We start from the raw sequence: 14,411 nt of genomic DNA on the forward strand, positions 1-14,411 counted from the left end.
TGGCGCCGCAGCGCCCCGGAATGACTGGGAACTCTGGGGCCTGCAAACCCACCTCCGCTTTTTAATCCCAACGATGGTTTAGGGTCAAGGAGGTGAGGAACTCAGGCTTTCCTTCCTGCAACCCCAACGCAGGCAGACTGCGCGGGAATCAGGAGGCGGTCCCTCCCAGGACCCCCGCCAGGCCAATGTGCCCCTCGTCAGACCCAGGCCTGCAGGAGGGGAGCCAGTTACAAGGGGGGCTGCCTTCTCCCCAGCCCCTAACAGAATCTGAGAGAGGACGCGTCTACTTAGAATATTTATTTATCTTCTTACATGACAAGACACAAAAAGTCACTTCTTAAAACTCCTCAAAAGAAAAAAAATATAAATCTGTAAGCAGCAGCCTCAGCTTCCAAGGTACAGATGTGATGGGGAGCAACGGTGAACTGGGGGCCAGGACTGAGCCCCAGGTAGTGTCACTGGGAAGGGGCCTCCTCCAGAGAGCCTGGGTGGGGGGGCACAGCACCAGCACGGAAGGACCAATCACCAACATGATCACATGGGGGAGTGCCTGCCTCAATTCACAACGTGGATGAGTCTGGGAGCCAGGAGCAGAGAGAGGTGCGATGTGGTCAGGGCCTTATGTAGAGGCTCAGAGAGCGGAGTGGGCCCTGAAGGCACAGCTCCTGGCCCCCCTACCCCCACAAGCAGAGTGGGTGCCCCCATACTGGTCTCCGTGTAGGCCCTTCCCCCTGGCCAATCCCACACCTGGGGTGCGGGTCTGAGAGAGGGGTCAACTGAAGGTGCAGCAAGAGGGGCTAGGCGGCAGCACTAAATTCCTGGACAAGGTCAGTGGGGAGCCGAGGGCACACACAGCACACACACAGTACCGACCATGTGGGAAGGGCAGCGGCCCCCACAGCCGCAGTCAGGAGCAGGCTCCTTACAGTATTCACACGCACACACAGACCTCATGTTCTCTGGGCCTCCAGCCTGGGGTGGGGCACAGGGGCCCAACAAGACCAGTGCTGGGTCCCGCATTGGGGAGGGGGTTCCCTGGGAGTCAGAATTCAGTGTGAGCCCCCAGCTTGGGATTCCTGGCTCAACATGGGGGGCAGGAGACCCCAATCCTCCTGCAAGGCTGGCCGAGGTGAGAACAGCAGCAGAGGAGGTCTGGACTGACGGATGGAGGGCTGGGCAGAGCCACTTGTGCTCGGCAAGTTAATAAATAGGTTTGTGCAGGGTCCCCTTTGTGGATGAGGGGCCACGCCTCGGGGATGGGCTGGCAGCCTGGAGGGTAGGGTCCAGCTTGCCCAGCCTACGCCTGGAGGCCTCCAGCCCAGAGACCAGCTCTGATCCGGGGGTGTTCAGGCCGGGTGGGAGCTGGGGCAGGGCTGGCTCCAGGAATGTAAAGATTTCTGCGGTTTCTACATAAATAAGACGTTGATCCCAGTGGTTGTGCAAGCAGGACCCCTCGGGGTTTGTGTGTGAACACTGCACTCCTTCCACGTGGGGAGGGGTGGGAGAGACTTCCCTTGCTCAGTCCTGGGCAGGCCACCTGGCCCCAGCCCCACTCTGGTCCTGCTTGGTGTGGGCACGGGGAGGCCTGGGCTCAGGGTTGGGGGTGCTGCAGCCCCAGCAGGGCCTCCGCGATGCCCAGGAAGTAGACCACCTGGGCGATGCCAAACAGGGGGGCGATGACCAGCGCACGGCAGTAAGCGCCCTTCAGGAAGGCCGAGGGGCCCTCGTGCTGCAGGATCTTCCTGTGGGGAAAGGGGATTAGAGCTGTGCTGGGTCCCACGGCCCCCACCCGCCCCGGCGGGCCTCACCCACCTGGCACAGTCCAGGAACCCCGAGTAGGTGTCCTCGTTGACCCCACGCTGGAGCGACTGCAGCCTCGTCTTCACCACTGCAGGGGGGCGTGTGCGTCAGCCAGCGTGGGGGTTCACTCACCTCCAACCCCACCCCCTAAGCACCCCGCCCCCAGCCTCGGACCCAAGCCCAAGCACTGACCATCACAAGGGTTGACAGCCACAGCGGCAGTACTCCCGGCCACACAGCCGGCCAGGAAGGACACGTAGAAGGGAGACTTCTCCCCGGATGCCGGCTGGCCCAGCTGGTTCAGATTGGCAAAGAGGGGGAAGTAGACGATGGAGAAGGGGACGTCCCTGTAGGGGGAGGCGGTGGTGACCAGGAGGTGTGGGGTAGGCCTCCCTCCTCCCTCCTCCCTCCTCCAGGACTCCCTGGCCCTCCCACCTGAGCAGTGTGGCCCCGAGTCCCTTGTAGAGGCCAGCAATGCCACGGCTGCGGAGCAGGTCCCGGGTCAGCTGTGTGGCCGTGGGCCGAGCAAGGCTTGGAGCCTCTGCCGAGGACTGGGCACCCCCCTGGGCTGAGAGCTGGGCCTGGGCAGCCAGTATCTTTTTCTGGGCGGCTGGGGAGAAAGGGGACAGGCCTGCTGGTCTCCCTCCAAGTGCGAAATGGGGGCAGGGGACAGGGTGCTCCACTGCTCCCCATAGCCTCACCGATGCGGCCTGCGTCCTGAAGCTGGATCTTGAGCATCTCCATGGGGGTGGTCACGATGACCTGGCAAGTACCAGCCCCGCAGCCTGCCAGCATCTCCCTGTACAGGGTCAGCTTCTGCCTGCAGCGCAGTGGATGGGGCCATGGTGAAAAGCTGCAGCCCTGCGCCCAGAGCTGCCCGCTGCGCCCCCCAGGGGCAGTGGAGGCAGACACAGCCCTGTAGGCACAGTACCCCCAACCTCACACACCCCTCTAGGCCCTCCAGCTACAGGCACCGAGCCCAACAGACAGATGGCCTCACGGCAGGGACTGGGAAGGGTGGCGGGACCATTCTCAAGCAGAGAGAAATGGAGAAGCTGGGGGTCTCCAGGGCCCTAAGGGCTACACGTTCAGCCCCACCCTCTGGTGACCCAGGAAAGCTGGTCAGTGCCCCCAAATTCCAGCCTGTAGGGGAGGCAGGCCGTGACTGGGGCCAAGGACCACTGGGGCCTGAGCAGCACTGACTCACCATCTGCCTCACTCCTCCCAAAGCAGGGGGCAGGGAGGACAGAAGAGCAGCAGCAGAGGGAGGCCCTGCAAGGTCAAGGTGAGGGATGGCAGGGTAGAGCCCTCTTCCTCGGTTGGTTGGGAGGCACAGACCCCTCCCCCTCATGACCTTGGCTCCCGGGAGGCAGCCCTCCTGGCAGGGCCAAGCCCCTCACCCGTCCTTGGAGAGCTGATATCTGAAGAAGTCGTTAGCTGCCAGCTTGATGGCCTTCTCAGGAGTGACCAGGGTCAGGTTCACTGCAGCTCCTGTGGGGCACGTGGTGGGGGGGCACAGGCAGATCAGTGGTCCAGGCGGGAGGCTCTCAGCCAGCACACTGGCCTCCCAGCTGGCAGAGTTCTACCCGTCACTCCTTGGCTGCCTCCTCCTGCCCTCTCACCCACATTTGTGCCAGGCAGGGGCGGGAACCAGGCGGGATAGGGCAGCGCCTCCTTCTCCAGGCACTCTGCTTGCCCTCCCCCATGGTCCTCCCACTGCAGCCAGGTGGGCCTTCCTGGGGAACACCTCCCCTGGGGGACAGAAGGGGCTCGCAGTACCAGGGCACTGGGTAGAGGACAGGTGTACATGGCTCTGTCTAGCCTGGTGGGTAGGGGCCGGTGAGGCAATGGCAAATCCCTCTCGGCAGGAAGGGCTCAGGGCTGCACAGCATCTGGGCAGATCCAGGCTTGGGGACTGTTCAAGCTGCTTTGCAGTAATGGTCCCCTCCCGCCCTCCATCCTGGTCTCCCAGAAGTCAGGGGCGGGGGCTGCGAGCACTGTAGATGACACAGTGTCCTGCCATTCTGGGAGCTGGCAGTAAGTCAGGGATGGGGTGATATCTGGGAAGACTGGGGTGCTGAGAATGGCCACTCCCCAGAGATCCCACCCCAGCACTCAGGGCCGGGCTGATGGCCCCCAATGCCGGTTCAACCAGCCCCCACGGGACATGTCCACCCTTACACCCCAAGCCCCGGCCTGCTGCCCCCTGCCATCCCCCCTGCCTCCCAGCCTCTAGGGCGGCCCCCTTGAGGCCGTGGGAGTGTGCTCCCCAGGCCTGCCCCTGTCCCGAGCCTCACCACGGTACATGCCGAAGTAGCCCTCTGAGCGGATGGTCTTGATGAGGCAGTCAGACCTGTAGCCAAGGGATGGGGTGAGCCCTGCCCCAGGGAGGTGTTCCCCCAGACCTGCCCTGCCCTCAGTTTCCCCCTTTGTTAAACAGGATGGCGGAACCCAGGAGCTGGAGCCTCACCCTGCCCCCATGCCCACGGCCCACCAGACACTCACATGCTGGTGTACATGCGCTGACCATTCTGCTGGTTCTGCAGCCTTGTCTTGGCCAGGTCGACGGGGAACACGCAGGTGACCCCAATCAGCCCGGCGATGCCGCCATTGATGAGTTTGGCTGGCAGACTGTGGGCAGAGGGAGTGTCAGGACCTATGGGCCTCCTGGGCCATAGGGCAGGGGGCTGGGGAGGGTGGGGCCACCACACAAGGCAGGGCTGCACTCTGACCTGATCTGCTTATCGGCCATTTAAGTGAGTCACTCAGGTAGGAGGGGGAGGTTGAGGCAGGTGGGTGGGTGGGATGGAGTGAGGAGGGATGGTCCTCCACTTGCTGGGGAATTTTTAAACCACCGTTTCAGTCCTGGAAAGAGGGGACTGGAATCAGGGTGGGTGGGATGGACCACTCAGGCACAGCAGGGAACAGGCCCCTCCCCCACTGCCGGCAAGACACCAATGTGACCTGGGGGTGCGGCCAGGGGGGAGGTGCCAGCCACCCGGTTTCCCCTCAAGGTCCCCCACCCCCACCGGTGGCGGTGGCGGTGTCTTCCCAGCACCTGCTCACGCTCACACTCACGTGCAGAGGGAGCACAGCCTTTAAAGGGCCAGGCACCTGAAGAGGAGGCAGCGGCAGGGGCAGGGGTTGGCAGGAAGGGGCCAATTTGCCAGCTGGGGCTCCTGGACCCTGGACTGGGCTGCAGCTCCGCCCCAACGTTGGGCAGAGGCAGCGCGGAGGGCCTCTTCAGGAAGCGGTTGCAGTCTCCTCACGGGCTCCTTCCTGGCGCCCCAGGAACCCCTACCTGGGCTCAGCTCTCAGCTGCCCAGGGAGACACCGCCACCTCAGGTGCAGCCCCCACTCCCTCAGCAACTCCACGCTGGACCCCAGGACATCCCCTTCCCTCGGACAAGCACCATTCTCACCCACACTCAGCCCTGCCCCGCCTCCACCGCCCTCTCCACCCCTCCCAGGAATTTCATTCCCAGACAGACACACACACAAGGACCTGTGACCAGGACCTCTGGAAGCGTCAGGGGTGTGTGGGGGCACAGGGGCGGGTCAGCTGACCTTCTGAGGCTCCCTGTAGTTAGTTGGTCCCCTCATCTACTCTAGGGCCACGGGAGGAGTCCCTCTCACTAGAGGCAGGGCTAGGCAGCCAGAGCAAGCCCTGGGGGCCTCCCGCCGCCCGGCCCCCCCAGAGGCCAGCTGTCACCGGTTAGCCAGCAGCACCGCCATGCAGGGTCACCCAGCTGGCTCACAAATGCGGTCCCTCTGAGGACTGATGACCTTCACTTCAGCTTTCCCAGGCCAGGCCTCACGCCCTCCCCCGGCCTGCCCACCCCCACTAGACCCCACCGTCCCTGCTGCCTCTGGTCTGCTCACCCGAGGTGCACAGATCTCGCTCCTCTGAGACCACAGCCTGCCGGCTAAGCTCACAGAGCCCTAGAGCCGAGGGAGGTGCGGCGACGGGGATTGGCCGCGGGGATTGGCCTCCGGGCGGGGCGGGGCGGGGCGGGCCTGGGAGGGGACGACTTTCTCTTTCACTTTGGGTTCCCTTCAGCTGTGGGAGAAGGGATGAGAAGGGGTGTGACAGCTTCTGGGAGGCACGGCTCAGCCTCAGAGCCCCCACAGCCCACAGGGCAGTGGGTCCAACTCACACTGACCCAGCGAAGCCAGGCCACCTGCCCCGGCTGCCCCACGGGCTCTGCAGCTTGCAGGCTACCTGTATAGGGCCCTGGACCCGAGGACGGGCCTTTCTGTGCTCAAGCCCCCATGGGGCTCTGCTGGGCAATGGGAGCCATGGGGTGGAGATGGGTCAGGGCTCACACGTGTCTGTGGGACTTGAGTGTCCTTTGGGGGAGGGTACATTTCAGGGAAACCTGGTGCTGGGTTTCAGAGGAAGACACTCCTGTCCACTGGAAAGGACACGGGAGGGGTGGCTGGCTGTCAGGGGGCCACTGGCTGTCACCTACAGGCCTGCTCACCTGGCAGGTCCAGAGGTCACGCGAACCGGCACTGCCTGGGCCCTCTGCCCTGCCAAGCCCCCACCACCCCACGCACACACCCTGTGTCAGGGACCTGCTTCTCTGTGTAGCAGCCTGCACAGCAGTCTGACCTCTGAGCTTCAACCTGACCTCCCTCCCCACCTCCACCGCCCCACCCTCCTGGTATAGACCGGCCACAGTCAGCTCTCTCTGCTGCCCAAGACCCTTAGGGGCAGAGGCTACATTCCGACTCTGGTCTCCTGGGTCTCGCGCTGCCCTCTGGGGACTGAAAAAACACTGACTCCCCTAGCGTCACCAGACCCCACCTCCTGTCTGGGGTTAGGGACACCTAGATGACAGGGGTCCTGGAGTCAGACCACCTAAGATAGAAAAGGGAACAGTTGTCCTGGGAAGAGAGGCAGGCCTGAGAAAAGAGTCAGCCCTGGGGCCGGTGTCACAAACTGCAGGCTGGAGGGGGGAGGCCCGACCAGGAACAGTGAGAGTCAGGGGGTCTGGCTGGGGAGGACAGGAGAGATGTCCTCTGGACCCTGAGTACCCCCTTTTCTGTCCTCACTCCATGGTTTCCACCCCTTGCTTATGAGACAGCTGTAGAGGGCCCTCCCTTGCACACCATGTTGCCATAGAAACCGCGCAGCCCCAGCCAGGACCAAAGCCCAGGGTTGGCAACCTTCACTGTCCACCCTCTGCTTCCATAGCCAGGTAACCCTTGAGCCAGTCAGGCGGGGACAGAGAGCACCTACTGGACCATGCTTCTGCTTCTAGGCCCCCACGCAAAATCTCCCACAAATGAAGCCGCTTTGCTCATCCACCCCCAAGAAACGCGATGGGGGTGAGGCCACTCGCTCCCTATTCCACCTCCCCCAGTCCCTTTTCCCTGGGGAGGTGCTTTCTGTCCTGCCGACTCAGAGGGGCCCCAACTCAGTAGACAAAGGAGCAGGACGGGTGGGGGCCCCGGGCTCCCCCTCGGAGGCAGACTCAGCCCTGTCCTGTTGGACGAGGTCCAGACGTGGTCCCAGACGGCCACGCTGTCCTCCGCCAGGCGATGGCGACTCAAGCCACGCACGTGTCCACACACGTCCGGCGGGGTCCCACGTGTGCCCCCCTCCGACACACACACGCACGCGCGCGGCCTGGCGTCTGCTCTCTGGGCTTCGACCCCAGGCTCCTACCTCGCGGGGACACGTGCACAGGGAGCGCGTCCGCCACGGCCCGGGGCCGAGCACGGCCTCCCACACCCGGGCGGCAGCGGATGCGCGCAGCCGCCGACCAGGGCCCCACCGGAGCCGCCTCGTCCAGGCAGTTGTCACCTCCCCGGGCCGCCTCCGCGCCCCTCTACCGCGCAGCCGGACCGCACTCGGGCGGGCGCAGCGGAAGGGAGCGGCCAGCGGGCACTCACCGCGCTCTGCCGCCGCCGCCGCCGCGCTCGCCTCCCCGCCGCGCCGCGCACCCCGCTGCATAGGCGCGTCGGCCCGGCGCCGCGCGCTCCGCCCCCGGCCCTCGGCCCCGCGCGCGCTGCGGCTCCCCCTCCTGGCCGCCGCGGCCACTACTCCGGGCCGGGCCGCAGCCCCGCGCCAGCCCGCACCGTGGCCAAGCCGCGGGTCCCCAAGAGCCTGCATGGCGGGACCCCGGGATAGTCCCATCCGGCCAGAGGGTGGCGAAGAGCGCTGGGACAATCGTGTCCTACGGGAGAAGCGTGCAGTCCGCACAGCAGAGCTCCGAGGGGACCAGGCTGTGACAGCCAACAGGGCAGACGCAGCCTGTACTTTGTGGCGCGGCTCCCCTCCCTCCCAGGGAAGGTCAGGACACATGGGAGGGCCAGGGGCAAGGACGGGGGAGCTGCACGCAGGGGCGGTTCCCAGCAGGGGCCAAGCCTCTGGTCTCCACCCCACAAACAAACCAAACTGAGCTCTGAGACAGCAACCAGAACACTGCATGTTTGTCACACACAGGAGGTCACTGTCCAATACACAGGGAAGGCTTGAAAGTGGGGGCCTCTGTGCCCCAGCCAGGGGACACCACGGGCCAGCCCATGGTTGGCAGGGTCTAGGCCTGGACAGGCTCTGGGGACTTTGATGCCGACGGGCCAGTCGGGGCCAGGCCCCCAGGGGCCAGGCTTGTGCGCCGGATGCCATCCTGGTACTTGTGGCGGCCGAGCTCCAAGACAGCCCGCACCTCTTCAGCCACGTCACGCCGGTCGCTCTGCTCCAGGGCCTGCATGAGGAGCCCCACAGCCCCTGGCTGCCCAGCCTGACGCTCAGCCCAAGTGAAGAGCATATGTCGGATCTGCCCGTCCAGGTCATCCCTGGGGAGAGAGGGGCACGGTGACTGAGGGGCCCAGCCCAGGGCCACCACACCCAGGGTCCTGCTTGCCCACCTGCCCTGGACAGAACTTCAGCTAGCCTCAAGTAGGGCACCCCAGCAGCCGGGCTCTAAGGAACCCACCGGAACTCATGCCGGATGCGCTGCAGCTCCTGGTAGGACACACCCAGGTGCAGGGCCACCGTCGGCCAGTCGGGGCCCAGGCGCCCAGCCACACTCAGCAGGTTGCTCTGAGTCAGGAAGCCGGTGTCAGCATCACCCAGGTTCAGAGGTGCCAGGGAGAGGTTAGCCCTGTGGCCCAGCCCCTCAGAGCGGGGCAGTTTCTGTGGGGAGGATGGCTGCAATGAGCGCTGACCCGCCACACACACACACACACACACACACACACACACACACTGCGTCCCGTCCCCGGGCCCACCGGCAACTTGATGGGCAGAGTAGCCATCCACAGGGCATCCACACCCTTCCTGTGCCGGGCGGCCGGCACCTCCTCAGGCACCTCGCCAGACACTGCTCCCCGATAAAAGGACACCTGGGACAAGACGAGACAAGGTTCAGGGCTCCACCTCTGCCCAAGCAGCCTGGGGCCCCAACCCCGTGTGCCCACCTGGCCCCGCACGGCCTGGGCCTGCCGGTCTAGGGTGGTGGTCACATACACCTCCTTCACATTCTTCAGGTGTGAGTAGAACACGAAGCACACTTTGCCCTCCACGCAGTCGGGGCGGTCTGGGGGCGGGAGGGGGGCTCAGCTGGGGGCCTGGCACAGACCGGGTTCCCCCTCCAGGGGTGGGGGCCTACCGGCATCCACGTCGATGCCCCTCTCGAAGGCGGCAAAGAATCTCTCGCCCTCAAACATCTCCACCGTGTCGGAGGGCTCGGGGCCGCGGTACCGTTCCAGCAGGCGTCGCAAGGTGGCATCCACCTGGGGGCACCCTCGGGCTAAGAGCCGACACTGGGCACCCCCAGCCCACCCCCCAGCGCACGGTCTGGCCCCACCTTGCTGCGCGGCAGGCACTGCAGCAGGACCTGCTCGGGGTCCCGGCGTCTCTGTAGTGCGATGAGGTTGACATGGTGGAGACGCAGCCGCCGCCAGGCCTTGCCCGCCAGGTGCCCCACACAGGCCTTGGTGGTGTACCACAGCCAGTACCTGGGGGCTGGGGATGAGGGGGGGCTGAACACAAGGGCCTGGGCGGGGAAGGGCTGAGGAGACTGGAGGGGACACTGACCAGGAGAAGTGTGTGACCTGGAAGCGAGCATACAGGTGGGTGAGCTCGAGTGCCACCTGAGCCGTGATGTCATCCCAGGTGGCTGCAGGAAGGGCCCGGTACAGCAGGTGCAGGCGGGAGCGATCCAGGCTGAGGCCTAGGGACGGAGGAGACGGCTGAGGCCTCCTGAGCAGGGGCTCCCCTTCCGAGCACTGCCCCCACCCCGTGGCCACACGTGCGCTGTGCCACATGGCCACCTCTTACCTGTGATGCCAGGGGGCAGAGGCAGCTGCACGGTGACCGGCTGGAGGAAGCTGGAAGGGCCATTCTGGGAGAGGCACAGCAGGGGGCTCACAGCTGCCTCCGGCTCCTGCAGCAGGGCCTGCAGCTCCCTGCCCGCCACGCGCACCACCTGGGCAGACAGGCCGCCTGAACTCATGCTTTTGTGCCGAAGCACCACTCGCCACCCTCGGCAGCTGCCCTGCCCTTACTTGCATGCGGACGTGACGAGGCTCCTCGGTGGCTCCAGGGGGAAATGTGACCTTGACCCCAGGATGCCCCGAGGAGAACAGCACTGTCCCCTCTGGTGGCACCAGGCAAGCGTTGGACACAGGGCGTGAAACCACAAGGAACCACGAGAAGTGGGGTACCTGGCAGTGCGCCCAGAGCCGCTGGGCAGGGCGGAGGGGTCAGAGGGAACAGGGTCAGAGCGTCCGGACAGAGCTCCTGCCCAGGGCTCCTTTCCAGGCCACCCTGCACCGCCCTCACCTTCGACGCCTCTTCTTCCAGGTGGGTCTCCAGGTCACTCCAGCTGTCGTCACTCAGAGTCCTCACCACCACCTCACGGCAACGCCGGGACCGTGGGGGCACGAAGAGCAGCCACAGGCCCACCTCCTGCCACACAAGGGTGCTGTGAGTTCCAGCGCCATGCCTGGCCCTCCTCACCTGCCCCCCAACCTGCCCTGGCCATGCCTGCTGGAAGGCCACCCCATGGGGCTGCAGTTCCAAGACACCACTGAGCAAGGAGTCATGGGGACCCAGGGGGACGAGGCGCGGCTCCGGCTGCCACTGTCGATAACGGATGGTGACAGAGGTAGTAGTGGCACCAGCAGGGAACTGCAGGCGGACACCGCAGGCCAGGGTCACAGAGCAGCCTTGGGGGGTCACAGGGAAGCTGAGAGAGGACAGGGTGGGCGTCAGGTCAGACACACAGGGGCATGTGTGTCTGAATCTGGCACCCCTGGGGACTCGAGGAGAAGACCCCCGATCATGTGGACAGGGTGGCTAGCTGTTCCTCCAGCCCTCCCCCTCCCCCACTCCGTACCTGTCCAAATCTGAGGTCAGGAACAGTCTGGGCATTTCCGGGACCATGGGTGTCCCTGTGGAAGGACAGGTTATTGGGATAGTGACGGTACCTGTGTCCTGTTGGTGATCTGCCCTCCCCAGCTACCAGCCTACCTGCGGGACGCTGGGAGTCTGGCAGGGCCTTGCCCAGGGGGTTCCCCTGCAGGCGCACAAAAGGGGCGTCCAGCAGCTCGGGGGGCACGTCCCGAAGCTGGTTGTCCCTCAGGTCCAGCCGGGTGAGCAGTGGGAGGCGGGCCAGGCCAGCGGGCACAGAGGCCAGGAGGTTACTATGCAGAACAAGGAGGCGCAAGGAGCGCAGGCCCGCTGTGGGCCGGCGCGGGCTTAGGGCCAGCAGAGGGCCAGTCAGCGCCACCCAGGCCCAGAGCGCCAGGGCGCTAGGGCCTCCCTGGATGCCCTTTTGGTTGTTGCCCCATGGCCGGACACAGAGCTCGGCTAGCCTGCCGAGGCCAGGGCAGTGGGGGTGGAGGGCCAACAAGGCCACCTCGGAGGAGCAAGGGCTCAAAGGTGGGCCCCGCAGAGGACGAGGGCCCACATGAGAGCAGAGGCTGGACACAGGCTGAGGGACTCCCCAGCAGGCCCTGTGAGCCAAGGAGGGTGCTGCTGGTACTCACCAAGGGAAGCCGGGAGGCTCTGCAGCCGGTTGGAGGCCAGACTGAGCTCAACAAGGCTGCTCAGGCCTCCGATCTCGGGGGGCACACTGTCCAGGAGGTTCTCCGAGAGATCGAGGCGCTGCAGGGTGGACAGGGCCCCCAGTGCTGCGGGTAGCGCTTGCAGGCGGTTGTGGGTCACGGCAAGGAAGGTGAGGGCGGGAAGGGCCCCCAGGGCCTCAGGCAGCGCTGAGAGGTGGTTGTGAGAGAGCAGCAGGGCACCCAAGCCACACATCCGTGGGATGCAGGCCGGCAGTGTCTCCAGGCTGTTGAAGCTCAGATCCAGGTGGGCCAAGCGTGCTAGGCCACTCAGTCTGGCAGGCAGTGTGGTCAGGGAGCCCCGGAGGCAGGCACCCAGTGCATCCCGGCGTTGCCCACCTGGGAAGGGGAGGCAGATGTGGCCCAGTCCCAGGTCCCAGGTTGGCCCTGCCCCCAGGGAAAGAACTGCGGAGGGAAGTACAGACCCACAGTCTCACCCCACCCAGACAGAGACAGACAGCTGCACGGGATGGATGAAGGTGGGGACCGAGACCGCAGGCTCATCCCAGTTGACAGCTATCACCCAGGACCCCCAGGAAAAACATTCACACGGTCTGCTGGGAGAACCCACTGGGCAGCTGCACATTGGGGGAGGAGGGCTGGGTAGCATCACATTGGGGGAGCACCACAGTGGGGGAGGAGGGCTGGGTAGCATCACATTGGGGGAGCAACACAAGTGGGGGAGGAGGGCTGGGTAGAGCTGTGTGGGAAACAGTGATCGGGCTGGAACAGGGGTCTGCCTTTGAGGACCGAGAGGCAGAAGCAGGAGCTAGAAATAGGGCTGGGACAGGGGTAGGACCACAGGGGCGGGGCTCACCTTTGAGGACCAGGGAGCGGAGGTGTGGCAGACTCCACGGCACCCGGGCCAGGGTGGCTTCCAGCAGCTGAGGGTCCTCGTGGCCACTCAGCTGCAGGAACTCCACCTCCAGCAGCTGAGGGGTCTGCTGGGCACACAGGCGCAGCAGCCGCTGGCAGCCCCCAGGGTACAGGTCCAGGCTCAGCCGGTTCCCAGCCAGGAGAGGAGATGCGGCGGGCCACACATCCACAGTGTCTGCAGCATCTTCTGCAGCAGCCAACTGGGGTTCCAGCCCCTCCTCCACTGCAGCCATCGCCCCCCGGCCGTCCTCGGGGGCCAGACATGTCCCAGCTTGCCAGGCAGGCCTGCTCAGGCAGGGCCCAGGGAGGCTGCAGTCAGGGTGAGGAGCGGGTAGGAGTGAGGCTGGACCCTCCTCCCAGGCAGGGACCCTGGTTAGGGGGAGATCTGTGGGCCCCGCTAGCTGGGCCACAGATCCCAGAGCCCAGGCTGGACAGCCCATGGGATCACTGCTGAAATGGGGCTGGAGGATGGGACCCCAGGGCTGGCGGGCAGCAGGCAGGGCGAGCCCTGTGTGCAGCGGAGCCTGGGGGGTCTGCGGGACAGGGAGGCTTCACTTTTCACTAATTCTGGAAATTCGGACCGAGCCCCGCAGAGCTGTCGGGTCATCCTGCCGTTCCACCCCCACCCCCACTCCCGGGCTGAGAGTCCCGAGTGCAGCCCACCTCCAACCTTCACACTCAGCAGCTTTGATAGGCGGTCGGGACTCTCGTCTACCACAAGGGGAGGTGGCCCGGGCAATGGGTGATTGTGACCAGTTATGTCAAAGACGTGACTGTGAGGGGGGACCTGAGGTCCGAGTCACCGGGCGGCTTCCGGGTCCCGCGGACTGGACCCGCCGCTTCCAGTGGGCGCCTCGCTTGGCAGGGGAGGGCGCTGCACGGCGCATCCGGGCTCCCGCGGCCTGGGCCCGGCCCCGACCGGAGAGCGCGCCGTCCCCCCCACCTCGCCGCCCCCACGGCCCCCGCCGCCGGAGCGTACCTGCGCCCCAGCCGGCGCGGTCCCAGGTGCCGGTGCCGGGCGCGCTGCGCGCCTGGGTTCCCGCCGGCGCGTTTCCGGGCGGGCTGGGCCTCGGTCGCCACCCCCTCCGGTCCCCGCCCCGTCAGAAGAGCGCCCGCCGCTCCCGCCTGGGGTCAGCGGGCCGAGGCCTCAGGGTCTGTCCCGCCCCCGCCGGCCCTCTGCTGGCCTGCGCCCTGGAGACGCGGACGCCAACCCCCTCTGCCCGGCTGCCGGTCCAGCTGTCCGCCCCGCGCCCCCCCCCGTTAGCCCGCCTCGGTCGGTGGTGGCCAGCCCCCTCGACGGGGGAGACCCAGGTTCGCGCCACCAAACCCGCCTTTTCAGAGGTCGGGCGGAGCGGGGCTCCGGAGGCTGGTCGCTGCTGCCGCTGCCGCCTCACACCCAGGCCCTGCCAGAAGCCAAGTGCTGATGGCGCGTCCTTCCGCTGCCGGGCCCCACGTGCTCTCCGGCTCTGCAGAGGCCCCACGCCAGCTCCCAGGACCCTACTTCTCGGGCAGTCACTCTGGGCCGGTGCTCCAGCAGTAGGCTTCCCCACAGGCTGCGTTCTTCCATGTGTGTCTGCATCTCACAGGGGGGTTGAAACGGACGCTGTTTTTCCCAAGGCCACACGGCTGGTGAGTGCCAAAGCCTAGGACCTCAA

At 65.9% G+C, this 14,411-nt stretch overlaps 2 protein-coding genes across 25 annotated transcripts; both read right to left on the reverse strand.

Annotated features, from left to right (window-relative positions):
- Nucleotides 1–282: 282 nt before the first annotated feature.
- SLC25A22 (solute carrier family 25 member 22) lies at nt 283–7,800 on the reverse strand. 13 transcript variants are annotated; one of them, XR_013994237.1, is made up of 12 exons: nt 5,683–5,860; nt 4,879–5,118; nt 4,533–4,665; nt 4,306–4,431; nt 4,098–4,153; nt 3,201–3,291; nt 2,502–2,620; nt 2,236–2,410; nt 1,993–2,147; nt 1,813–1,888; nt 1,379–1,742; nt 283–1,311 (listed from the first exon to the last, which is right to left on the reverse strand). XR_013994237.1 is itself a non-coding variant. In XM_081063286.1 (12 exons), exons 4-12 carry the CDS (start codon nt 4,550–4,552, stop codon nt 1,592–1,594), a joined length of 969 nt encoding a protein of 322 aa, XP_080919412.1. In that variant the 5' UTR covers nt 4,553–4,665; nt 4,915–5,118; nt 5,683–5,860; nt 7,702–7,779; the 3' UTR covers nt 283–1,591. The 13 variants fall into 13 exon arrangements, 10 of the variants coding, with proteins under 10 accessions (XP_080919412.1, XP_080919407.1, XP_080919411.1 ...); XM_081063286.1 differs by adding an exon at nt 7,702–7,779 and having other exon boundaries at nt 283–1,742; nt 4,915–5,118; XM_081063281.1 differs by adding an exon at nt 7,702–7,779 and having other exon boundaries at nt 283–1,742.
- A 413-nt stretch (nt 7,801–8,213) lies between these two features.
- Nucleotides 8,214–13,873, reverse strand: PIDD1 (p53-induced death domain protein 1). 12 transcript variants are annotated; one of them, XM_081062801.1, is made up of 16 exons: nt 13,736–13,873; nt 12,698–13,065; nt 11,806–12,219; nt 11,288–11,497; nt 11,154–11,208; nt 10,802–11,003; nt 10,598–10,723; nt 10,321–10,500; nt 10,094–10,241; nt 9,851–9,986; nt 9,621–9,771; nt 9,423–9,546; nt 9,232–9,350; nt 9,043–9,156; nt 8,748–8,947; nt 8,214–8,607 (listed from the first exon to the last, which is right to left on the reverse strand). In XM_081062801.1, exons 2-16 carry the CDS (start codon nt 12,987–12,989, stop codon nt 8,349–8,351), a joined length of 2,730 nt encoding a protein of 909 aa, XP_080918927.1. In that variant the 5' UTR covers nt 12,990–13,065; nt 13,736–13,873; the 3' UTR covers nt 8,214–8,348. The 12 variants fall into 12 exon arrangements, 9 of the variants coding, with proteins under 9 accessions (XP_080918927.1, XP_080918925.1, XP_080918921.1 ...); XM_081062799.1 differs by lacking the exon at nt 13,736–13,873 and having other exon boundaries at nt 12,698–13,321; XR_013994190.1 differs by lacking the exons at nt 9,232–9,350; nt 13,736–13,873 and having other exon boundaries at nt 8,218–8,607; nt 12,698–13,321.
- Between the last annotated feature and the right edge of the window lie 538 nt (nt 13,874–14,411).

The sequence above is a fragment of the Rhinolophus hipposideros genome, assembly GCF_964194185.1.
Source record: "Rhinolophus hipposideros genome assembly, chromosome: 10".
NCBI lineage: Eukaryota > Metazoa > Chordata > Mammalia > Chiroptera > Rhinolophidae > Rhinolophus > Rhinolophus hipposideros.